This window comes from Pteropus alecto, unplaced genomic scaffold (assembly GCF_000325575.1).
Source record: "Pteropus alecto unplaced genomic scaffold, ASM32557v1 scaffold413, whole genome shotgun sequence".
Classification (NCBI taxonomy): Eukaryota; Metazoa; Chordata; class Mammalia; order Chiroptera; family Pteropodidae; genus Pteropus; species Pteropus alecto.
In genome coordinates, this window is record NW_006434120.1 from 3502476 (window position 1) to 3529217 (window position 26742).

The following is a 26742-nucleotide window of genomic DNA, read 5'->3' on the forward strand; positions in this document are numbered from 1 at the left end:
CTTTATCCAGCAAAGCTATCATTTAGAGTTGAAGGGTAGATAAAGAGCTCCCCAGACAAAAATAAGCTAAAGGAATTTATCCCCCCCAAGCCAGTATTACAAGAAATGTTGGAGGGACTTCTTTAAGAAGAAAAAACATGTATCAAAAACAAGGATAAAGAATCGTAACAACTACATTCTCATCAATAAGTACCTCAAATGGAAAAGAATTAAGTGCTCCAACCAAAAGATAGAGTGGCTGAAACAATACGAAAGACCCCTACATATGCTGCCTTCAAGAGACTCACTTCAGATTAAAAGACACACATAGACTAAAAAGAAGGATATGGAAAAAGATTTTGCTTTGATGGACCTAGAAAGTATTTAAATCAGACAGAGAAAGATAAACACTATATGATTTCACTTATATGCGGAATCTAAGGAGTAAAAAGAACAAACTAATCAAAAACAGACTCACAAATATAGCGGACAATTTGGTGATGGACAGAGGGGGAAGGAGATTGGGAGACTGGGAGAATGGGGTGAAGGGTTAAAGAAGTACAAATTAGTAGCTGATGGATGGTCACAAGCACGGCATAGGGAATGCAGTTAGCATTAATATTTTGGCTAGGTGGAGGGTCAGGGGAGGGAGGGAGCAATTGGGGGGATTGTTTTACGAACTATATAGATGTCTAACCAATATAGTGTATACTTGAAACTAATCAAAATAAATAAATTTTTAAAAAGAAGTACAAATTGGCAGTTACAAAACAGTCATGGGGATGTAAAGTACACCATAGGGAATATAGTCAATAATATTTTAATAACTGTATGGTGTCAGGGGGGTACTAGATTTATTGGGGTGATCACTTTGTAAGTTATATAAATGTCTAATCGCTACGTTGTACACATGAAACTAATATAATATTGTATGCCAACTGTAATTTAAAAATGGAATTTTTTTTTAAAAAAAGTAAAATGTTATGGCTCAAATATGAAGTAAACTAAAATATAGCATGAGTTTGAGAAATTTATGATTGTAAGAAATAATATTCCATTTGCCACATTCTCCTTAAGTGACAAGGAGTCAAAATACTGGCTCTGTAGAGAAAGAAGCAGCGATCCATTGCAGTGAATGATATTTACATAATCACCATATTGTAGATCCTTTTGATTGGATTTTCAGCTTTTAAAATTCACTTATAGATAAAATAGGGAAGACAAACATGATTACAGAACAGGAATGGAAATATAATCAATCTCAACAATGTACAAGCAAAGTGAACAGAAGGTGAGAGTTGGAAATGAGGAGGAGAGGGAGAGAGCTTGGTGGAGCTATCAGGTCCCGATTGTACGATAGGAAGTCCAGACACACGACACTGATGAGTGAGTAAGCTGAGATTTTAAGTTTATTACTTCAGTTACAAATTTGGGTAACTAATAGAAGAATTAAAGAGAACAATATAGCTATTGAAGGGGTTCAATACATGCCACTCCAAAATATGCCACTTAGGCATATTGATTATTTTGAGCTGAAGGCACTGGAGAAACAGCAGGTGCAGGAAAGGCTCTCTGATTTCTCCCTTCCTACCTAAAATCAGGTCATAAAGTTTCCCCTGAGAAAGGTGCCTTCCCCGGACCAGGAAGGGAAGAACATTCTTATCACCAGAGGCTGGGAGTCAATGCCAAAATGAACCTGTACAAAAAGACCTACTCAAATAACCCTCATTTTCCATTTGTTTCCCTGCAGATTTCTTAGTCATTTTCCCACAATTTACCGTCCCTAGTCCAAGCCCCTTGTATTCTTACATCCTTGTAATTTATTATTCTTTTTGTAAAAAGGTATATTAACTTTGGGGCCTAACAGCTTCTACAGATCTTCATTTTCCTTTTAAAGACTCCTATGTACAAGAAAAAGTATTACATAAAATTTATATGTTTTCTATTGTTAATCTGTCTTATGTCAGTTAATTCTTAGACCAGCTACAGAACCTAAGAGGGTAGAAGGAAGTTTTTCCTCCCCTACACTATTAAAAACTGGAAGGACTGGGAAAGGGAAGGGAAACAATATAAATTAAATAATTTTTCAGTATGGGCAGTTAATAGATAACATCTAAAGAAATAGCAGTGTAAGTATATATTATGAGCTATGAAGATGACCCCCAGAACTATAGACAAAAGTTGTGATAAGTGGCAACACCTGGAAAGTGGTACTAGAAGTGAGCAGGGATTAGGCAGAGACAGAATTTTAATGTCATATAAGCAGTTCTTTTGGTAAAAAGAAATGAGAAAAAAAGTTGTATTGACCAGCAACAAAATGTGTTCCAAGGAGCAACATGACAATCAGATATCCCAGTGAATTCTAGTTAATTGGTTTTTGAAATTTTAGGCAAAGAAGTACCTCAGCGATGGGAAAATAACATGTAATTGCAGATATTTCATTACCTAAAAGTTAAAATGTAGCCTGTAAGCATTTTAAATTTTCCTAAATTTTCCTAAATTTTCCCTTATGCAGGAAAAAGAACTAGTTCAACTCTGGAATAGAAATTTGAATGCCACTTTTGTTAAGAGAGAGCTTGGAATTTTTTTTTTTTTTTTTTTTTTTTGAAAAACATTTAGTTTCTCTGCTGCAAGGTACTTCTCAAAAGTGCAAAATCCCTGGAACAATCCAGAATGTAGCCTATTTACTATAATATTTAAGCCCTTTCCTGTGCAAAATTTTCAACTTATTTTATTTTCCCCCATAAGAACACATCTCTTTTATAATGTCAATCTTGGAAAAATAGCTCTGGACTTACCCATTTGCAAGGTCAGGGAGCCAGGCAGGCCCCAGGATAGCACCCCATGGGGTGGTATAGGTGCAGTGCTCTGAAAGTGCCCACGGGTGGGCTGGGGGAGGGATGCTGCCGTGTCATACTGTGTGTCTGTGGTGCCATCCTGTGGTCGTGATGCTAAACTAGAGCATGTTTTCATTTTCTTGTCTCTAGGAAGGCCCTTTTGTCTATTTGTCTTTCATAGGAAACATCGCAGATTCTGATGGTTTGATTGCCTCGTTGTGTAAGTAATTTTAAAATGTTTATATTTGAAATGTTTGAGGAGATTAATTGCAAATGTGACTGTCAATTAAATGAGTACCTGTATCCCATCTTGCATGATTCCATTTATATAAAATGTCCAGAATACCCGAATCTGTAGAAACATTATAGATTAGTGATTGCTCGTGGGCATGGGGTGGGGAAAGGGGTGATGGAGGGAAATGGAGGATGACTGATAATGGGTATAGGTTTCTTTTGAGGGGTAATGAAACCTTCTAAAATTAGATTATAGTGATTCAAATCTGAATTTATTAAAACCCACTAGATGGGCCACTTTAAACAGGTAAATTATATGGCACATGAATTATATCTCAATGAAGCTATATATTAAAAATGTTCGTAGTGAGTGCAAATTGAAAAGTTTACAGTATTTAAACTGGATATTTTTCATTCTTTTAATATCAATTTTCATATATGTGTATGTGTGTGTGTGTGTGTGTGTGTATACACACATAATGTCTTGTTTCCAAAAACCTTCTTGCTCTACCAAGATATTAGCTAGTTTTCTTACCTTCTTCATGCTCAGTGTAAATTGATCACCAGTCTGTAAATTAGTATCAACTACCTCTCGTGTATTATGTCAACACTGACAGATGAGCTGTGCCACAACCGGGTACTTGGCCACTATCATAGAAATGCCTTGCACAGGATAACTTCTTTCAGATTTTGCATCTGAAATTCCTCACTTTTTTATCTCATTGCTTCCATGATTCTGAAATCATATCCCCCAGCCAGGATCTGTGTTGGGACTTCTGTTCACCACTTGTGTTAGAAAACTCTTCTAGAGAGTTGAGCCAGCTACAATTAGTGCTCCTCAAAGCAAAACGTGGGTCATCTTTGATGCCTCTCAGGTCTGAGCCAGTGGTAGCTCAAGGAGCTTGAGCCCTGTGCCTGGAGTCCAGCTCCTTCAGTCCCATCAGCTGAGCAAAATGCAGCTGTGCATTTTTGGTGAGTATGCTGATTAAATTATGCTTGAGAATTGCTGGGGAAGCCCCGGGACTGAAAGACTCCAGCCTAAGTGATTGTCCTCCCACCCTGGCTGCTCTGCCTGGCATCAGAGAAAGGGGACAGGCCAGATTTGTCTCAGTCCCATGAAATGCAAACATCTAACTCGATCTTTATCAATCAACCTTGAAAAAATGAAAACTCATATAATGGAGGTGCCCTTTATTCTCGTGAAAGTGAAAGTCCAATAGATAATATAAAGTAGTGCTTGGACTTTAAAGAGTACTAATTGCCTGGGGGCTCTTGTTAAAATACAGATTCTGGGGTAAAGCCTCCCAGATATTGATCTGCGGACTGTCCTTTGATTTATCAGGACGTGGAGCAGGGCTGTTAACATTATGTAGACCCTGTTAAAGAAGACTTATTCATGGCACTTGTTAAAGATGGGAAGGAAGACTTTATTCAAGAGGGACTACTGCAGTGGGGGAGAGAGATCAGGCTCAACTCCAAGTACAACAAGGACGGCTGGAGATTTATAGCCAAGGAGCAAAGTGGGGTCAGTGAATGGAAAATTACTAAGAAGAACTGCCAAGGCCAGGAGGATTCTCGATAGACCCACTAACAGGATTCTTGCTGAAGGCAGCCGGGGTTATAAGATGTAGGGAGAGGGGATTTAGGAATCTGATCAGGAGGCTGCATCCCCATGGCAGCATTGTTTACAATAGCCCAGATAGGGAAACAACCTAAGTGTCCATCATGGATGAATGGGTAAAGAAGATGTGGTATACGTACCCAATGGAATATGATTCAACCATAAAAAGAAGGGAAACCTGCCATTTGTGACAATGCGATGGGGACATTGAGGGCATTATGCTAAGTGAAAGAAGTCAGAAAAAGACATGTACTGTATGATCTCACTTATATGTGGACTCTAAAAAACAAGCAAAAACCCAAACTCACAGAAAAAGAGATGAGATTTCTGACTACCAGAGGCAGAGGTGGAGTATTTGGATGAAGGTGGTCAAAAGGTACAGACTTCCGGTTATGAATCCAGCACTGAGGATGTAATGCGCAGCCTGATGACTAGTTAATGGTGCTGGAAGTTGAGACAGTAAATCAATCCTAAGAATTCTCATCAAGAAAAAAACCAAAAATCATTTTTTTCTTTTTTTTTAAATCTACATGCGATAATGGATGCTAACTAAACTTAACTGTGGTACTCATCTCACACTGTATGTAAGTCAGGCCATATTGCTTATACCTTAAACTTATACAGTGCTGGATGTCAATTATAATCTCAAAAAATGGAAGAGAAAAGCGATCGGATATTGAGATTTGGGGACTTTCACTAAACTGACTGAGCAGGATTCTTTCTAAACTGGACTAAGCAGGCCAAGGACAGAGCCCAAGGTCAAAGCCTTATCAAGGAGAGGGCTTGGAGGAGTCAGAAAGTTTTTGTCACCCTCGATCATCTCCTAAATCTCCTAGTCTCCGCCCTGTGGTCAAGGGTCCAGCCATGGCTCCTGGAGACCTACTCCAGGCTTTAGCATGCATCCTTCCCTCCAAACTTCTGCCCTAACCTGACAGTTGTTCACAGCGTAAATGATAATGATCATAGCATTAGCGTTATTAATGCTGTTTGCCCTTTTGTTGTCCAGGTATTTAATCAGCAAAGAGATGGTCGAGGTTAAGTAGTAGATGAGGAGGTACCAGAGGCCTGGTACGCTGGGACCGAAGGGTAGCCAGGCCTGCCTTTACTGTCTGTCTCCCGCCCTGCCTTTCTCTCCAGCATTAACCTTGCCCCCCACCCCTTACCCCACTGTCTTCTTCAGCTTTGCTGAATTAAATATAGTTTCACACATACCATATTCTCTAAGCTTCACGCCTTTGCACATGCTCCACCCTGAAACACCCTTCTCCTTCACCCAGTTCAAGAGTCACCTCTTATGGTATGAGGTCTGAAATTAAGATCCAATATTCTGCATGTCTTGACATCTGGTAAACTCAAGAGGACCTTGGATGGCCTAACTGCAAGTCCCTTCACCCTGCCGAACAACCCTCTTTGTCTCAGGGATCAGCACAGTGCCTGTGCACCCCTGAGTAGTGGGCTTCCGTTCCCTGCCAGCCCTCGGAATTATTCACACAGGCAAGCCAATCACATCCTGCCGGCCTGCTGCTGGAATGAGGGTCACCCCGTCCTCTTGTTGTTACAGAGCCTGCCTCTCACAGCCCCTCCTTGTTCACTCTAAGTACAACCACCATGTGGCCCTGCATGGCACAGTGACTTTCCCCCCAGGCTAAGAGTATATGTGGCTAAGAAAACGCCATCGATCTCATCTGTCTAACCTGTCTAGGTCATCCCCATAACCCAACCCTACGGTGGAATCTCTCTCTCACCAACAGGGTGAAGAAGAAGTGATCAAAACGCCTCATCTCCCTTGTCTTCCATGTCCCCATACTCTGTCAGCGTCACTCATTGCATGATTCGACCTCGCTAAAATGTGAGCCACTTGCAGATAGACTTTCTGTCCCAGTTGCTACTGGCACGGAGCCTTCCATATGCTCCAAAAGATTTGTCGAATTAAAGAATGAATGAAGGGTGTTATATTTATGAATGTCTAAACACCCACTGATCTCTTAGTTCCTAAAACATTGACATTCTACTTGTGATATTTTTTAAGATTTGGATGCACTGAAGGGTACATTTTGCCTATTGTATATTACTTAAATTTATGATATGTGCTTAAATTTAAAGGAAAAATTTGTTTTCGTTATTATGTTTTCAGTTAGTTCATGGCTGGCAGTTCCAAGGACAGGCTAGAGGGCTCTGCCTGGCCTGGTTGTGTTGTCCCTTCACAGAATCTGCTCTCAGCATGTGTCCCTGTGTTATCTCATCAAATGGCTAATCCTGTTTACTGGCCATTTCTTCCCTCGGAACAGCCTTTCATTAGAACCCTTTTTCCCTGGCTGAGAGACCCTAACTCTGGCCAGTAAGAGACTTGAGCTTTGTGCTGCTCAGCTCAGTCAGACCATGTTGCTAATTTTTTACCTATCCTAGATAATGTAAGAACAGTATTTAAAAGGAGAGAAGAGTTGAGGACTTTTACTCTATTTGAGGTCTTAGGAGGAGATTATGGCTTTGCCCAGTGCATGGCTCTCACAGTCCAGCTCTAAAAAGACTTTTGTACCTCGTGGTTCTTTCTAGAAGAAACCATAGTGATAATGGGGTTTGGAAAGATTTCTTTGGGCATGCCTGCTTCCTAGTCAGCACAGTTGAGGTCTCCGTAGTGGCTTTTGTTAGTGGGTTCTGCCCCTGTAGCAGACTCGAATGCCCACTTTGTCCATTTTAGATTCATTCTGAAGTCCAGGCTCTATCATTCTCCTTCCCTACTTTCTGGCCCCTCAGCACTCAATTTCTCTTCAATTATTAATAAACACATGTTTTTTAATAAGCACTTCCTTAATAATTTTCCTACATCTAAGTTATACTTATAGACTTTATACTGAAATTTTAAAGTAAAGAATTACATTACATTTACCAAGATAATTATTAAAAATCATCTTTGCAAAATCTGACTATATTGAATTTATTTAGAATTCTGTTACTTATAATGAAAAGGGAGGGGTGAAGAGGGCACATATGTGAAAGTACTTTGGAAACTATAAATTATTTTACCAACATAACATGATATTGTTATTATTACTTGTGTCAGGTGGCAAACGCATTTATCTCAGGGCTTCTCTTGCCTTCTACTAAGGCTTTGTGAAGAATGCAGAGAGAGTGGCAACTATTCTTTGTATCTCCTCCCTAAGGAAAAAAAGGTCATTTCCATTGACTGTCATTAAAATGACTGCCAGAGAAGTAACAAAATGTGTTTTTTTTTTAGGGAAAAGATGGCTGAATTTTGACCCAACCATTGTGTCTTTGGAAATTCTGACTGTGGTCCTGGATGGGTCCCTGGCATTGATCCTCATTTACGCCATAGTCAAAGAGAAATATTATCGGTAAGTGCCTGCTCCTGTCTTGCTGAAAAGAGAAATATTAGCTGTCCCAATGCATAAGTGACACTTAAAGTAGATGGTGACCACATTGCTTTGTTACATGAAAAGTAGAGTAAAAACGAAAATTGTCTGATATTAGCTAAGGATCCTGGTGCCACCAGGATCATATCAGACCATTCAAAACAAAAAAAAATAGGAGGAATGTGATTGTAGTAACAACCTAGTCACGCTATAGGCAAGTGCGTTGTTAACAGCACTGGATGATTTGCCACCAATATTTTGGAGAATAAAAGGGTAATAGTTCCATCCTTTTATCCCTCAAATCACTCTAGAAAACTTCAATTCCATTCGACACAAAGTAAATTCCCTTATGTAATTAGACATGCCAGATAAATAAGAAATCTTTTCAGAAGCAGGGTATAGGGGTATGAGGAAGGCAGAAATAATGGGAAGCAGAAGGAGAAAGGTGGAAGATGAACCATCCATCAGTCAGACTCTGAGACTTCAAACTCTCCTTTCTCCCTCCCTCCTTTCTTCCTTCCTCTTCTTCTTAGGGACAAAGTGACCTGGGGCAAACAGATGGCTAGCCTGGGGATGATTCCCTAAAACAATGTCAGAGAGGTACAATTGCATTCAGTTTTCTACCATCTTGCATCAAAGAAGTCTTATTTATTTAAAGCTTCATAATAATTTCAGATTTGAAAGAGACCTCGAGGGTCATTTAATCCACTTTTTCCCTACCCAATTTTACACAGATAGTCAGCAGTAAAAATTATTTCTCCTTGGTGCCTTGATATATCTTCGACCCCATGATCTTGGTTGTAAGCTTACTACATGCACCCATTTGTTTATTATTTAAAACATTTATAATATCCGCATTATTAAGTACCTAGTATGTGCCACACACAGTGCTCAGCGCTTTATCTACGTAGCTTATTTAATCTCTGCAAGATTATTCGAGGAAGGGACTATTATTTTTTTTCAATTATAGTTGATATTCAATATTATTTTATACTAGTTAAGGAATACGGCATAACGGTTAGACATGTATAGAATTTATGAAGTGCTCTCCCCAATTAGTCTAGTACCCACCTGGCACCATACATAGTTATTACAATATAATTGACTATATTCCCTGTGCTATACTCCACATCCCTGTGACTGTGTTGTAACTACCAATTTGTACATCTTAATCCCTTCCCCTTTTTCACCCAGCCCCTCAAACCTCCCTTCCATCTGGTAATGATCAGATTGTTCTGTTTCTGAGTCTGTTTCTGTTTTGTTTTTCATTTATTTTGTTCTTTGGATTCCACATATAAGTGAGATCATATGATACATGTCTTTGTCTGATTTATTTTACTTAGCACTATACCTTCTAGGTCCATCCAGGGACTATTATTATTATCCCCTTTTACAGTGGGGAAAATTGCACCTCAAGCAAGATTCCCATCCAGGTCTCTTAGCTGAGTCAGGTGTGACCTCACTAAATCTTCGTAAGAATAGGACAGGATACCTGAGAGACCTTTTTTAACTCTGAAAATAGTCTTTGAGAAAAGACAGTGTCGCTTCTTCAAGAAAAGCATGGATGAGTCTTTATTGACTGGCCCCATCAAAGGAGCATCACCCGAAACCTGAGGTCCAACGTCAGAGAGGTTTTCTGCTCTGGGAGACTGTGCTGATGCTGCCATTAAAGAAAAGGTGTCATGATTCAGGGTGCCGAGCTGGCAGTTTCATCCCTTGTTTCTTCCTCTCGCGCAGGCATTTCGTGCAGATCACCCTGTGCGTGTGTGAATTGTATGGCGGCTGGATGACCTTCTTTCCAGACTGGCTAATGGGAAGCCCCAACCTCAACACCAGGAATTGGCTCTACTTTTGGGTCTATCTGGTATTTTTCAATAGTGTGTGGGTTCTGTTCCCAGGGCTGTTACTGTGGCAGTCATGGGTAGAACTCAAGAAAATGTATCACAAAGGAACCAGTTTAGGGAAGAAGTTTCAGTGACTTTTCAAAATCATAAACATTATCTTGCTTTATGAGCCAGAATGGATCAAATCTTTTTGTTTGGCCAAATTTTTATACATTCCCACCTATACTTTCTTTTTATATTCCTGAACAACCTACTTCAAATTGATTGTAAGGTAACAAGATTTCATTGCTGTTGTTTCTCTAATTAAATGGCAATATAGGGAACAGAAATAAATTTTAATTTGTAATAATAATTTAACTTGTAATATTAACATTTAATTATAAATTTTTATGGCTACTATTAATTGTTCTACATTAATAAAGCCAATTATCATAAAATACTATAAGGCATGTTATACTCATTTTTTTATTACAAAGAATATGTTGTTTACTTGAACGTTTAATCTTTTCATTGGTCTTTTCATTACCAAAGTGAAACCAGAAATAAAATGAATGCTTCTATTTTACATTTGTACTTTATCAAATTGGTGACGCCAACAAAAATGATAGTCTGAATTTGGGAGTGGGCCAGCTCCTCATGGGTGACATTGAGGTTTTGCGCAGACAGATAAGTGATTGGTATCCGCCCTTTTACAAGGAGAAGATTGGAGTTAACTTACAAAAAGACATAGTACATTATGGTAAAAAGTAAATCAGGAAATAGGAACACAGGGAAAATAAGAGTGAGAATTAATAAGATGAAGGTAAAGTTAAAATGCCGAATGTATGCCATAACATCATATATAATTGATAGAAGTGAAGCACAAATTTGTCTCTTACCTTCAGTACTAAGAGGGAAACATGACCAAATTGTGTTTCATAAAACACTGGTTTGGAGAGATGGTTATAGCAATTCTGTTGGAGGTGGGGAGCAGGCACCCACATTAACCTGTTCCACAGCTGCCTTTTTTTACTAGACGCTAAGCTCACAGATGTATTCTCTGCCTAGAAAAGTGTCCGGCTCATACACCAGGCACCTGGTAAGTTGTGGTGGATACTGTCGCTCAGACAGCTCAGTCTGCATCCCCCCCACCCCACCCCAACCCCCAGGTGTCTTTCTTATCCTGCAGAGAACCGAATGTTATAGACCTGGGTGCAAAATTAATTTTGCCTTTCAGAGATACTTGTGAGACATGGGTTTTTTAGTGGGGTTTTTTGTTGTTGTTCATTTTGTTTTGTTTTGCTTTTGCTGCTTTGTGGTAACAAGTAAGGTCATAGAAATGTGAGGGTTTTGACATGAACACAGTGTTCAACTTCCTGGGTATTGAGAGGCAGTTGTGGTTGAGGCAGCAAGAGTAAAGGGTTTGTGGGCTGAGTAGCTCTAGTGGTGGCCTCGCTTGTAGTGCCTCCCTTGGGAGGGTCCATTTTGTGGTCATCTGGGAGTCATTCCTAGAAGTGTAGCCCAGCACCTGGTCTCGCAGTGATTTTTGTAGGCACCTAATTCCCTGTATTAAATGTTCCTGCTTAAAACACCTAGAGTAATTGCTGTTTTCTACACTTGAATCCTGAGTGATACCTGACTACAGTAGTTGTCGAATATTGAATAAGGGTAGCAAAGTAAGTTTGAGGGATATTGTATTAGCACATTAAAGGCTGTAGAAGTCTTGCAACAAAGAAACTAGATTAACTCAACGTTTCCCAACATATTTACCAAACCACTTGAATGAGTAAGGGTGCTTTGTGGAACACCAGAGAGGGAAGCGCAATTCAGTCAGTATTCATAAGATTAAAATTAAACCAGCTACCAATTAAAATAGAAGTTTTAAAAAGTTTTAAATAAAGCTACAATAATTAAGGCAATGTAGGATTGGCACAGGAATATTCAAATAGACCAATGGAACAGGCTAGCGAGTCCAGAAACAGACCTTCTCATATGTGGACATTGAATTTATGACAAAAGTGCCATTGCAGAGCAATGGGGAAAGGGTGGTCTTTTTAATAAATGGTGCCAGGACAGTTGCATGTGAAATGGGGGGAAAAATGAATGTTGAACCTTACTTCACACCTTGCATAATAACAATTCCAGGTGAAGTGTTCATTTTAACATGAAAGGCAAACAATGTTCAAGAAAAAAATAGAAGAATATGTTCTTTAAAGGGATACAAAAAGCTGCAGTAAGTTTGACTACATTAAAATTTAGTATTTCTGTTCACCAAAAGCCACCATTAAGAGAGTAAAACAGGAAGCCACAAGGTAGAAGACATATGCAGTACATGTAACTGACAAAAGACCCTTCCCACATAGTTTAAGAATTTCTGTAAATCGGTTAGGAAAAAAAAAAACTAATAGACAAGCTGACAAAATATTTGAATAAATACTTCACGAAAGAGAATACTGAAATGGGAATTTGGGAAATGATAATTAAGGCCACAATAAGAAGTTACTACACACTCATCAAAATGACTACAAATAAAGGGACTGACAGGATCCGTAGCAGGAGCTGAGCGCTGACCCTGGAGAGCCCTGAGCAGCCGGGCGCGCAGTCGCCTCACGGCAGCCAGGAGCTTTGGCCCGGGACCCAGCCGCTGCCTCCGCCCCTGCCCTGCGCCCAGCGCCGCCAGACACCAAGCCCGCCACCACCGGCAGCAGTCGTGGGAACAGTAAAACGGCTCACTGTAAGAAAGGGATGTGGTTTCATCACCAGGAACGACACCACGGCAGATGTAGTTGTGCACCAGAATGCCGTGAAGAAGGATGACCCCAGGAAGTACCTTCAACTCTGGAGTTTGATGTTGGAGGAGAAAAGGGTGCAGAGGCGGCAAATGTCACTAGCCCCGGTGGCGTTCCAGCGCAGGCGTGAATGCGCAGCAGACTGTAACCATGAGACACACTGCCCACGTGCAGGGGCCACGCAATCACCCCCGGAACTACCAGAGCGTGAGAATGGGGGAGAGGACGAGGGATCTGAGAGCCCTCCGAAGGCCAGGCCCAACAGCCCTGCCACAGGCAACAGTTCCCACCTCACTACTGACGGAGACCCTGTGGGCCTCGACTGCAACATTCCAGCCTCCTCTGCAGGGAGAAGCGATGCAGGGTGCTGGCGGCCGGGGTGCAGAGGAACAAGGTAGACCAGTGAGACAGAGTACGTATCGCGGCTATAGACCTTGATTCTGCGGGGGCCTCTTCACCACAGACAGCCATGAAGAGCACAAGGAAAATCAAGGAGATGAGACCAAAGGTGAGCAGCCACCTCAGCATCGGTACCGCCATAGCTTCGGTTACTGACGCAGATGTCCAGAAACCCCTAAACCACAGGATGGCAGAGACAAAACAGCCCATCCACCAGCTGAGAATTCTGCTCTGAGGCTGAGCAGGGCAGGGCTGAGTAAACGCCCGCTTACTGTCTCTACCATCGCCAGGTTTAGTCATCCAACAAGAAGAAATAAATATGAAGGTCCAGCAATAAGAAATGAGCAAAAGATTGGAGCTGAAGACCGTAAGTGCTTGCTTTTACACCTGTTGTCCAGATAACTAGAACTATCTGCATTATCAATGCAGCAGGGTAATGATAACTGTGCGTTTTAAAAAGTCTGGTTTTTCTCAATACACCTTTAAAGGTTTTTTAAATTGTTGCATATCTGTCAAGTTGAGGTTTTTGAGAACTTCGTTTTTAATTTGTAATAAAAGTTTCCAATTTGATTTTTTTAAAGAAAAAAAAAAGGTCAACAAACTACAAGCACCTGTTAGTAAAGGTCTTAAATAAGTTTTTAAAAATAGACTAACAGCAATGAGTGTTGATGAAGGTGTGGGACAACTGGAATTCTCATACACTGCTGGTGGGCACACAAAGTGGAAAACTGTTTTTGAAATAACTATTAAAACTGAACATGCACCGCCCTATAACTCAGCAATTTCACTCTTGGGTACATACTTCAGAGAATAGCTTACTCTGTGCACCAGAATGGCCACATTATTCATTCATATAACCCCGAACCGGAAACAACCTACATGAATACATTGTGGTATATACACACAGGGGACCATACCAACATGGATGAATTTCACAGACATAATGATAAGTGAAAGAAGCCAGACTAAAAGAATACATATTGTATGACTCCACTTATGGAAGGATCAAAAACAGATGAAACTATGGTGTTAGAAATCAGAACAGGGGCTGCCTTTGGGGAGGAGGGTGAGTGTAGCGATGGGGAGAAGACATGATGGGGCCTCAGTAATGCTGGTAATGGTTTGTTTTTTTTTTTTCATTTCAGCGGTAGCTATAATTTGTGATCCAGTTGTACGCTTATGAATAGTGTGCTTTTCTGTAAAGCTTTTATTATGATGATTATGATTATGATTATGATTATGATTATTAATGACAGAAAGACCTGAAAAGTATCTTCAGTGGGCCCTCACGAAGAGGACACTGTGTCCTTGATGACAGATTCAGTACAATTCAGGCTGTTTCTAACAGTGTCCCTGGTGCATGGACTGTGGGATGCCAGAGAGAGTCTGTAAAAGCCTCTCCATGAGGGATTACCTAGTTGTTTCCAGTACTCTGCTCTCTGCTGAGCTGGCTCAATCCAAGGGTAAACAACAGTAGAGAAAAACGGATGGGCTGCACATCCTGCTGCCAGTCCTGAAAACATGATGTCTCTCAACTAAGCTTTTGCTGAGTATTGATTGAGAGAGAAATGGGGATTGTAGACTCTAAGAAGAACTTGGAGTACAGATGCTCTGCCAAGTAAGGACAGGCCTAAAGGTTTTCGCTATTGAGTGAGTTGGGAGAAGGCTAGATGTCCCCATATGAAAGTCTAACAAGTCACTGAATAGAAGCCGTCAGGTAGGTGGGGGCAATGTGAGATAGATAATACTAGATTTCCTTAATTCTAAGATAGATATTTTCCCCCACATTTTAACATTTTAAAAATGAGTGCATCTTACAGGTGATGTGTCATAGTTTAGTTAGCAATGTTTTTTCTTTCAAAAATATGATACATCTTATAATTGATGGCACCTTCAACACAATAGGTCACTGTCTTCAACGCTGTTCTCCTTTTCAAGCTTCAATATCTCCAACTAATTGGAGGTGATAGTTCAAATTTATTCTAAAAGTCTAAATTTTGCCGGGGACCTTAGGGATCATTTGCTTTAGTATTCCTCACCCACCCCCATTCTATCACATTTGTTGCTTAGGAGCTGGAAGTAGAGGCATATTTTTGTGACTATACAAATGATTTGCAATAGGTTATGAATTGCTTATATTGAAGATAACTAGATTCCTGTAAACAGTCTTCCCCTCCCCAGTATTGTTTACACTGTAAATTTTCTTTATAAACTCTTTCCAGATAATATTGAAGCAAATATCAGCATAACCTATCTAAAATCAGAGTCTAAACAATAAAGTTTTTTTGTGTTTAAATATGTCAGATCTACAACTCTTGAAGTGCTAGACTAGAACCAGGGGTCCAGGAAAAGTCCACAGATTCCAATATGAAATTGTAAAATAAAACTTCATCAAAGAGAGGCTTGATGGAAACCAAACTGCAAATCTTTGGAGAAAAATTATTTGTTTTCTTTCTTTTAAAATTATTAATAAAATCCATGAGCCCTTTTTTGTTTGTTTGTTTGTTTGTTATGAAAGCTGGAGTTTGGGTCTAAAGATAAATAATTGATAAGGAGAATAATTGAGCAAAGCCTCGAATAAGAAAGATGAACCTTCACTGTCCTTCATTTTAATTCAATGCCTGCAAGGTAATAGTGGGGCCTGGCAGGCCTACCTATAAGTGGGAAGTAGCCATGCTAGAGGCAGGCTTCTTTCACCCATTGCCTTTTGAGAATCTCTACACCTTCTCTCCCCCATTTCCGCTGCCTTGATACTCAGGCAGAACCCAGAGCTAACGTAATCCATTTCCCATCACCACTTCACTGTAGGAAACACATCGCATCCATTAATTAACATTAAGGTGTTGATAACTGATAATTGTTTGACGTGTTACCCTTCCTTAATGTATATGCATTTTAAAAATGTATTATGCAATGGACACATGTCCATTGTGTTATACATTGACACATGACAAGTGCTGAAAAATGGAAAATTCAGATAAGCAAAATAAACAAACCAACCAACCATAATAATCAGAGAGAGCCACTATATAGTTTCTATTCTTCACGCTCTTGTCTGTGCATATATTAACATGTGGGGAGACTTTAACACTTGAAGAAGGACTTTAACTCCCCTTCCTTTTTCTCTCTCTCCCTTGCCCTAAACTAACCATCCATGAAGTAGCAGTTCTGCATGTACTCACAAACTGGCTGTGGATCGCATTACGGAACATGCCGCCATTCCTGAGAAATTTATTCACTTACAGTGGGTGATGGGTAGCAGTTATATATTTTTGGAAACCAGTTTTCTTAGATGCTCGTGTTGACACAAATCAAGTTGACATCTTAAAATATTTGATTAGCTACTTCCCAAATCTTCAAGAGTGATCAACTGTGCTCAGAGTTCTACAGTGTTATGTTCTAGGTGTCCAATCCCTTCCCTTCCTGGAGATCCCTCAGTCTCCTGGGAGTCAGAAGAGAAGGACTTTGAATTCTTCAGCCCTGTCCTGTCACTTAAGTGACCTTATATGGTTTTGTATTGTCATTTTTGGCGTCCACCTTCCCTACTTACAGGAGTCTCTCAGGGCCACACTTAGAACCCTAGGATCTTATATTGCTTAAAGGGGTCTTGGAGAGGTCCGGTTTATACACAAGGAGCCTAAAGCTCAGAGGGATTTGATCACCTGCCAGAGGCCACACAGCTCTTCAGTGACCAAAAAAAGTGCTCTATCTATTCCAACGGTGTTAAGACGTGTTCCCAGGAGCCTACACATTATGAAAATTATTCAGTTTTGTGGATTTTTTTAATGACCAAAAGAATTTAACCTAAGCACTTTTCTGGTCATCTAGGTCTATTTATTATACTTGAGTAACCTCTCAACTTCATTGTTTGACTTTGTGCTTTTGTTGTCCTGTTAGTATTTTCGCAGGTTGGACCCAGTGGTCAGGTGACAATAGTTCACTTATAACGCAGTGATGTTTCTAAGGGGTGGAGTGACGAAGTGGAGGACATGCTCTCAGGGGTCCCCACTTTTTCAAATTTGAGCAACACTACAGCACAGCACACTACTTCTTGTCCCCAACAAATGTGTTTGTTGGTGCCTTTAGTGAAAAAGAAATTACACATTCTGCTTCAGCCCCTCATTTCTGATTCACAGCATTGCGTTGAGAGTAAAGGGAACAGATTTGGGGCATTTCTTGGTTCCATTTTGTGAATCGGACTGATTTCAGTACCTGGGGCTGATCGATCTAATTAGTAAGAACTGGAAGCAGGAAACATCTTCCAGGTGTGCCCTGAGCCTGCACAGGTTGAACAATCTCCATGACCGTCCCAGGATCTGATCACAAATATTCGTGCTCTCTGTAACAGTGACATCTGGTGGCCCTGGGGTGATAGGACAGCAGTTGAGTGGCTGTCCTTGGATTCTGATGAGATGATCTTACTCTATATAATAAAGCGGTTGCCTGTCACCACAGGAGGCACTGCCCTTCCCCAGGAAGCCTCCTTCCCTCCCGTGACACCTTCCGCTCCAAACACCCCACACCCTGTTAGCACCTTCAGTGCTGCCCCTGCTTCCTGGGTGGAAGGAAATGAACTTACCCTGTCAGACCCTTGTCAGCTGCCATCAGCCGTGTTAGGTCAGGCCCATTCTGGTGCTCAATGGCTAGTGATTTACTGCCGCTCTGGGCAGCAGGTGGCCAGGGTATTTTTAGTGTCTGGAGCCTTTAGGAGAAGGGTTGGGTGGAGGTGGGGGGGCTGAAGGTCTGTGGGAGTCAACTTTCCCGAGGTTCAAGTTCAAAGTCTCTTAATTGTGAAATCTCTTTCCTAACCTCCCGTGGGCTTTCTGGTCTTGGTACAGGGATCCCCACCTTAAACACCATGTACATCTTCTTGTGTCCATCTGCCTTCTTCCTTTTCCCTAGTCAGTTTGTAAGCACCAGCAAGAGAAAGTGAGACCTTTGGGATGGCAAGTTGTTTGATAACCAAGGAAAGGACTGGATGGTATCAACATCCTGCATGTAGTCATTCCACTTCAAAGCACTTTTCGGTTCGTCGTGTTATCTGGCCCTCACAATGACCCCATGAGTCTGTGGACAGTGGTTATCATCTTCCTTCCACGAAGAACGTGGCAAAGAAAGGTGAGGAACTGCCGGATGCCACAGGGGACGCATGTGACAGAACCTGAAGCTGGGCTGTCTCCGCTTTGCCACCAAGCAGTGCTGGCCTAGAACGCACTTCTGCCACTCCTGAGCGGTGGCATTCGGGGCAAGACCTCTAAGTCGTCAGGCTCCTTGTGCAGAGATGGAATCGTGGTTCTCAGCACATCCGCGTGTGAGGATGAACACACGTTCAGCACCCAAGCTGTTCTTACCTGGTCCAGATAAAAGCTCACACATTTATTTAGCTTGAAGTAGGTCCCTGGTCCAGGTCCTGAATGTACAACATGCTACTGCCTTCTGGTAAGAGACAATCACAGGACCAGCTATTAAACATGCCAGGTGCTCGGGCCTAGAGCACAACTGGCTGAAACCTAGGGCTTCTGGGCAGGCACATCAGAGACAGAAAAAGGTAAAAATTAAAAAGCCTGTGTGCCCAGAAGCTTGGTCAGGCAGCCGTCTGACACCAGATTTGAGTTACTTTCACACTGCAGTTATTTGGTGTCATCAATGTTTTTGAGAGTCCTTGTCCTTGGCATCCTTCATCCTTTTGTTTCCTTTCTAAGGAAACGTTCCGCTTGTGCTTCAGGAAAGAAGAATTTTTGTTAGCACCTGGATGCAACAGTGTCAGCACCACAAGCGACCTGGAGAAATTGGGAAAGCGAAGTGACCGAGCTTCCCACCATGAGGGAGTTGAAGGCGGCTATGGTTTTAAATCGTCACCTCCTACATTTCACCCAGCCAACTGGGCTGGACTCCCTGGGCTTGTCCTGGGCTTGTCCTGGGCTGCCCCTGTTCTCTCCGGAGCCCACCCTGGTAAGGCACGCCACTATGCACCTCGAGTTCTCCATCTAGTGGAGAGGTTTGATCTTGGTTTTGTGTTGGCTGTGAACACACCATGGATCTGTGGGTCCGCTCGGCCCCAGCCTCCTTGATGGGTGCTAGGTACCTTATAATCGAACCTCGGCATGCATTTCTTTGTTTAGTTAGCACTTCAGTTTCCCACAGGGGCAGAATCTGTCTCAAACCTCAGTTCATTTGTCTGTTGGCTCTGAAACTCTAAATAGACCCAGCCAGTGAAGAAGGGCTTGGCAGTGGTGGTGATGTGTCAACATACAAGGAACCAGATCCTTTTCCTGTTGAGGCTGTCCCCCAACTGACTCCCACTTCCTGCTCTGGAAAGTGTTGTCAGTAGTTCACTAGTTCACTAGTTTGATGTTATGTTCTAGGTAGAAAGGTCATGGTCATGATCAAACACTATACTATGTCCCCGCCTGCCATGTCTTAGAGATTAGCTGTTTCCATCATCATGTTAAGGGCTCTGAGATGTCCTGAAGTGGAGAAACCTGTTTAATTTTATTAAACCTTGCATTTCCCAAACTTGTTGGTCTTAGAACCCTCTTTTCAGGTCAACAGCTCTTTACATTCTTCAGAACCAGTATTTCACAGATCCCACTTTAGGAAGCACTGGCCCAAACCATGCTGTCAGCTACCTTGACTCGTGGCTGCATTCCACCCCAGATGGCATCTTCTTGAACACTGATCCCTCCTGAAAGTGAACCTGAGCTCATCCCGTGATGAGCCAGCCCTGCCTGGCCCATCTACCCAGCCCTAATCCCACTCAGCCCTGGCTTCTGCCACGTTCCAGTTTGCCTAGTTCCTGAGCCATTTCAGGGCAACAGGGGAGAGAGGATTCCTCTGTGCTTTCATATCTGCCAGAACCACCTTCTCTGTCCCTACCCAGATCAACACCCCAAGGGTGCAGCCCACCCGGAGGCTGGAAGCCCATTGGACAGTGGGACAGCGATCTCTTTGTTTCTCCCTGCTTCTGTCCCTTCCAGTTCCTCATCCCAAGCCCCCGGATGTCTGCTTGGGATGCCCTGGCCTGGGAGGAGCCTTTTATTCAGTCCAGCACAGCTTTATTCCTGATTCAGAAGACTTCAGTCCCTGGCTGTTCTGGCTGGCATTCTGAGAATATATTATTCCACTTCTTAAATCCAAACAAGTTTGTGAACCATAGCACTTGAATCTATTTGTCCTTCCTTCCAGCTTTCCCTCCTGTCCACACCTTCAGACACTCGAGCTTTGGTGAGTCTCTCCCACCTGGCAGCCCCATTCGTAGCAGAGCCGACGCTGCGGGAATGAAGGGGATGCTTTCTTACAGGGCTGGCGTGATTATGTTCCAGTGGGTCCTGCTCAGGTCAGGTGCATTTTCCCCTCTCTTTCTTGATGCTTTCCCCTTTGATCAATACCATACAGGAGTCCGCATCGAATCCATTCCGAGATCTTTAGCTTCTAAGAACTCATTGCCTGCTCTTCACCCTTTACTAAAACCTGCTCTCACGTAGCATCTGATCATGTTAAGTTAGGATCAATTAAACACTCGCAAGATGGGAGAGAGTTTTATAGCCAGGGACACCTCATAGAAATACACGAAACTGGGAGGTCAAGGAATCTAAGGGGTCTAATATGCAGTCTCACACAGCTGAAAGCTGAGAAGTAGCCATCATCACCACTCTCTCTCCCTCAGTGCCCAGGGGTGCAGATTCCCTTGATGTGACCATGTCTGTATTGGACTCTCTTCAATATAAAATTCAAAGCTTATGCTAAGTAACGTAGGACATTTTTTGCCACCTACTACACCCTTCTGAGGTTAAAATCTCTTTTCTTTAGCTCATAAATTATTAGAGACTCAAACTATTTTCCTGATTTGTACTTGGGATGAGCACCTTTTTATAAACCTGTGAAATCCCTGAGCACCTTTTTATAAACCTGTGAAATCTTCATATAAAACAGTAGATCCACAGTTTCCAATGTTCGGTGCCTGTATGAGTCAGCTAGTGCTGAGGGGGATAAAAAACCCACAGAAATCTTCTCAGTGACATGCAACAATAAGCATTTGTCTTCAGAGCTCTGTGAGTCATCTGGGGGTTTGGCTGATCAGGGCTGGGCTCATCTGGTATCTCTGCTCAGGCCACCATGGCTGAGGGGCTCTGGACCACCTTGCTCTACATGTGTCTCATCCAATCCTCAGACAGCAGGCCACCCAAAGTTTGTTTTCTAATGGCGAAGGCAGAGACAGACCAGAGTGAGCCCTAGTGCACAGGCGCATTTCAAACTCCTGCTGTGCCTCATCTGCTAACATCCCATGGGCCAAAGAAAATCATGTAGCCCCAAAGTCTACCCCCAAAGTCTACCAGGAAGGACAATCCATCTGTGATGAGGCCATGGCAGAGGTGTAGATGGAGGAAGGAGTAAAGAATTAGGGCCAATAACACTTCCATGCTCACCTGTGGTACACAGGAAAGAGCTAAAGGGTTTTTCTGCCAATTGCTGTCAGCAGAATTTTGTTGCAAAGATCCTACAGGGAACCTAGCAGTCCAGAGAAACTTCTGAAAGTAAAACAGAAAGAAAAAAATAAATAAATGAAAGGAAAAAAACATTTGTTTCTTGCTCCCATCTATGGTGGTTGCTCTGGAGGCCTTTGCATAGAGGTTGTTCTGAAAATTCCTTTGCTTCCCTCTGGTGTTGAATTCTGTGTTGCCAGGATCTCGTGCCTCCATCTTGGTTTATTCTTTTGAGGGAGCATGAAGACCAGTAGCTCCCTAGTAAAGAGTGTGTGAGTCCTCATATTTCTGAAAATGTCATTATTCTATCCTCACAATTGATTGTTTCACTGAACATAAAATTCTAGGTTGGAAATAACTTTCCCTCGAAATTTTTTCTTTTTACTTTTTATGTTGAAATAATATTAGACTTACAGAAAAGTTGCAAAAACATGACCAAGTTCCATCTAATGCCTTTACCCAGCCTCCCCTAATGCTAGTACCTTACATGGCCGAAGTACAATGATCAAGACTAAGAAATTGGCTTTGGGACATTGCTATTAACCAAATTACAGACTTCAGTTTTCACCCGTTTTTCCAGGAATGTCATTTTATTTTTCCAGGATCCAGTCTAGGATTGACATTATGTGTAGTTGTTGAGTCTTCTTAGTCTCCTCGAATCTGGAACAGCTCCTCAGTCTTCCTTTGTCTTTATGATCTTGGCAGTTTTGAACAATCAGGTATTTTGAATGTCCCTCATTTTGGATTTGTCTGATGTTTTCTCATGATGAGACTGAGTAAGGTTCTAGAATTTTGGCAAGAATACCACAGAGGTGATGTACCCTTCTTAGTACACCTTCTTAGGGCACATGGTGGTGGTGTGATTTATTACTGGCAGTTCTCATTCTGATCACCTGGCTAAGCATTTTATGCCAGGTTTCTCTGCTGTGAGGTTATAATTTTTCCTTTTATAATTAATAAATATGTTGGTGGACATAGTTTAAGACTATTCAAATATCCTATTTATTCTCAAACACTCATCTACTAACTTTAGCATCCATTGGTGAATACTGCCTACAATTATTACTATAATTTTCATAATGATGGTTTTTCCATTTCCCTCATTTCTTTGACACTTATTAATGGAATTCTTTTGTAAGATAGAGCTGTCTTTTCTCCATTTATTTAGTCATTCATTTATTTATATCAGCATGGACTCATAGATAGTCATTGTATTCTAGGTGTTATAGTACAATTTTGTTGTTCAAATTTCCCTCAAAATTTCAAAGGCTTTGCTCTATTATCTTTTAGATTTCAGTATTGCTAATAAGAAGTTTAATGCTATTCTGACTCTTGATCTTTTGTATGTGACCTGTTGTTCTCTTTTAGGATGTTCTGAAATTTCACAATGTAGTGTTTTTGTATTTATCTTTATAATATGCATTTGTATTGGGCACTCCATAGACCCCTTCAAGCTAGAAATTCATATGTTCTTAGAAATGTTCATGTTTTATTAGTCTAATTCACCTCCCTCTACTTTTTCTTTCTTCCTTCTTCCTTTCCTTCCTTCCTTCCTTCCTTCCTTCCTTCCTTCTTTCCTTCCTTCCTTCCTTCCTTCCTTCCTTCCTTCCTTCCTTCCTTTCTTTTCTTTCTCTCTTCTTCTCCTCTCCCTCTTCTTCCTCCTTCTTACTTCTGATGCCAAACTTTTGGACTAATCCTCTAGTTTTCTTATGTTTAATTTCTAATTTTTTTTCATCTTTGATCTTTTTGTTCTACTTTTCCAGAGATTTTATTTCTACTTTATCTTTCAACTTTGCATTTGGATTTTTCAGTGTAGGTTTCCAAGAGCTCTTTCTTGTTTCCTAAAATTTTTTATAACAGTCTTGCCTTATACTTGTAATATCTTCTCTGATTTCTAAGAATATTTATTTATCATTAGGGAGAAGTTTTCTTTGGTTCCTGCAATGATCTTTCTTTCTTCTTTTTTCCTATTTGTTTTTGTCTCTCTTTCATGTTGGAAGCTTTTTCTCAGATGTCCTGTCATCCTTTATTTTCTGTTCATATTTGAGTAAAGCATTACACAAGGTATTCACACTGTGCCAGGTATGATCCATAGTCGCCTGCAAAGGGAAGAGTGTACCTTTACAGGGGAGAGATCCAGCAGTCATTGTCTTTACCAAGAGATCAAACTTTACTTCACTACTAGTGACATATGCAGATGTTGTCTCCTGATGTGATGCAGTATGATGTAGAAAACCTCTTGCCAAAAACATCTGATCTGAATCTAGTTGTGCCTTTAGATCTAACTTCCAGTTTACAGGATTCACAAGAGACACGGGGACAAGTTAAATGACACCACAGGGAAACTATCAGACAAATCCTATGTGAAATCCTCTTTCGGTTAAATCTCCCGATCCCTTCAAAAAGTCAGGTTCACAGGAAAACAAAAAGAGGACTATTCTAGAAAGGAAAATAGACATAATGACCAAATGCAATGCCATTCTAGGGATAGTGGGGAAAATTTGAATATAGATTGAATATTAGAATATATTAGGTAATTATTTTAAATCTTTTTAAGTGGGATAATGGATTTGCGTTATGTAGGATAAGGTTCCTTATTCTTAGGCTTGAGATACTGAAATGTGTATGACTGAAATATCAATCTCTGTAAGTCATTTTCAAATAATTCAAGAAAATAATATATGTACACACACATATATACAGATAAAACATATTGTAAGATATTAACAATTGTAGAACTTAAGAGGTTGATATATGGGTGTTCACTGTACAATTTTTTTTTTCATTTTCTCTGTAGGTTTACATTTTCCCATAATAATAAGTAGAAAAGAGGAAGATACCAAAAATCTGTTAGAAACTTGTGTGAGTATATAGGCAGGGCTCATCAATTGATGAGCCAACTGTTTCATCGCGAGACATTTTCAAATGTCAATGTCATATGTCTTCTCTCCTGCTGGTCAGAATCCCTAGAGAGGTTCTCCCAGTCCCTGCCTGAGGTATTATGCCTCACTGCCCGTGCACGGGAGCCGACTGGGGAAGGGGTCTGAGCAGCCTCGCCAGTCAGTTCACAGACTTTAACTGAATTCTCCTGTTTTCATAGATGCCTCACCCCATCCTCAACTGGGCAATGCCTTCAGAGAATAAACTGACAGTATTCTGCCAGGATGCAGAAAGGCAGTTGCTTGGCCTGAGTAAAATAGCAAAGGCCTCTGAAGGATTATATCTTCATACAGACTTTTAATCAATTCGGTTTTCAGCCCCACTTTGGAGCTCCTTGATATTCCAAGTCCTGTAATCTCCTGGGATCGGTGCAGACGGGCTTACTTATCACTGTGAGGCTGTACAGTGCATGTTCTCTCAGCCATACCTCTGCAGACAGTCAAACTTGGCTGTGTGACCTGGGATAAGTTATTTAACTTCTCTGTGCTTCATCTCCAAAATCAGAGTACAAACTCTAGCATTGTTGGGGACTCTGTGAATTAATACACCCAGGCCTGTTACTTTCTCTTCTGCTTCCTTTGTCCTTGTGGTGTTTGGCCTTTTTTTTTTAATCCTTTACTGTCCCTCTAGTGAGATTGTAGAGTTACATGTATGTGTGCATTACACAACATGAAGCCACAAGTCTCAGTGACGTTCTTTCCTTGTTCCTCCTGACGACTCTCTTCAGGTACTCATACTCCGGCCTGAACTCACTGCGGCACCGCAGGCAGATGCTGGCAGTGGTGTCCAGTGTCTCAGTCAGGTCTGAAATCAGCTGCTAATTGATATCTAGAAAATGCCTTAAAATTGCCTCAGGATAAACCTGCTGGTCCATTGTTTCTTGAGCTCCATTCTGAAATACCCTGAGTCATCATCACTGCCTGAGGGGCAGCCCTTTCTGATGGCAGGGCCATCCAGAAGCTTGTGTAAGAACCTTGTGACCCATGGCTATGTCAGACCAAAACAACCAGCAGGCTTCTGGCGCGCCACCCAGAGCTCTGGATTCAGGGGGATCATCTATCTGATCATCCCGGAGAACTTGATCCTCTCTTCACAGTGGTCGAAGGGGGGTGCCTTTGCCAGCGACTTGCTTGAAGAGTTTGGAACGCTGTTTTAACAGAATGAATTCCCTCCCCAGGTAAGACCAGGCCGATGGAAGTTTGCGATCCTCAGTTCTGCCTGGGTGGGTCATGATGTTGTCACTCCACACTAGGGCAAACCCCACTTGAAGAATAAGATGCAATTGAGGGAAAAGTGGCTTTTCCAATCAAAGACTGAAGCTACCTTCCGGCTGGTTGTCCCTTGGAAGTCAGCACTCTCTACTGAACAGTAGTAACGAAGACCTCCGGATGCTCATTTTCTATCTGCCATTCCCCACCTGGCCCTGATCCATTCTTCCAACTTGTCTAGTGCTCTGTGCCCTGGGGGGCCGACCTCTGATGGAGACACTGGGCTGCAGCGGGAGGGTGAGAGGAAGGAGGGGCCAGATTGTTAAAATTCCCCACTCAACTGCCACACACCCAGATCTTCCCTCCTGGGCCTCCTTTCTGCACACGGCAGGTCCTTGCTGTGTGGGCAATGAGAGAGATGTGGCCCACATTCCATGTCACCTTGAGCAAAGTTGCGAAGTTCTAACCCTTTCCCTCTTGGCAGCACCCCCATATTTCTTTTAGCTGTTCTCAACTTTCAGCTTTGCCTCCTTAACAAAAACTATCCTGAAAATTCATTTGCTTTAAAGTGCACATAACTCTCCCTGCTGCCCTTCTTCTAGGGACATTTTATTTTAAAAATTAAGGTCCAAGGGATACACCTGGAATTGCAGAATTTTGGAGAGGAGTGGAATTGAGTGTGGGATTCCATTTCCAGTCTTTTGAAATCAGTTCTCTTTATTCAGCCTGCTAGCCTTTGCAAGGAGAGGGTGCATTTAAAGTGCTTGAAGAAGATACTGACTCTGGGCTTCGAGCACTCACATCGAAAGTGCTTTGGGCTGGGAAATGAGAGGAGAAAACTGGAATAGAGATAATAATTGTAATAGGGAAGAGGCTGGAGGGTAAATGTCCAGAGTTTAAGAATTCATAAGAGCCGTCTTGAGCCCTGGACTCCCGGCCTCTCCGCCCTCTCTCTCACCAGCCATGCCGCCCAAACAGATCTGGGTCTGGAGAGTTCTGATGGTGGGAAAGGGATCTGCAAGAAAAGCATGGGCCCCAGAACTCTATGCTTCATTTGC

At 41.7% G+C, this 26742-nt stretch overlaps 1 protein-coding gene and 1 pseudogene across 1 annotated transcript in view; both read left to right on the forward strand.

The window, feature by feature from the left end:
- EBPL (emopamil binding protein like) overlaps positions 1-10451 on the forward strand; it is a 33486-nt gene extending 23035 nt beyond the window's left edge. The window contains exons 2-4 of the mRNA XM_006909015.3: positions 2967-3036; positions 7907-8024; positions 9780-10451. Of these exons, the coding sequence (XP_006909077.1) occupies positions 2967-3036; positions 7907-8024; positions 9780-10020 (429 nt within the window). The 3' untranslated portion in view covers positions 10021-10451. The remainder of the gene's footprint in view (positions 1-2966; positions 3037-7906; positions 8025-9779) is intronic.
- A 231-nt stretch (positions 10452-10682) lies between these two features.
- Positions 10683-13576, forward strand: LOC112477474 (annotated as a pseudogene).
- The last annotated feature ends 13166 nt before the right edge of the window (positions 13577-26742 follow it).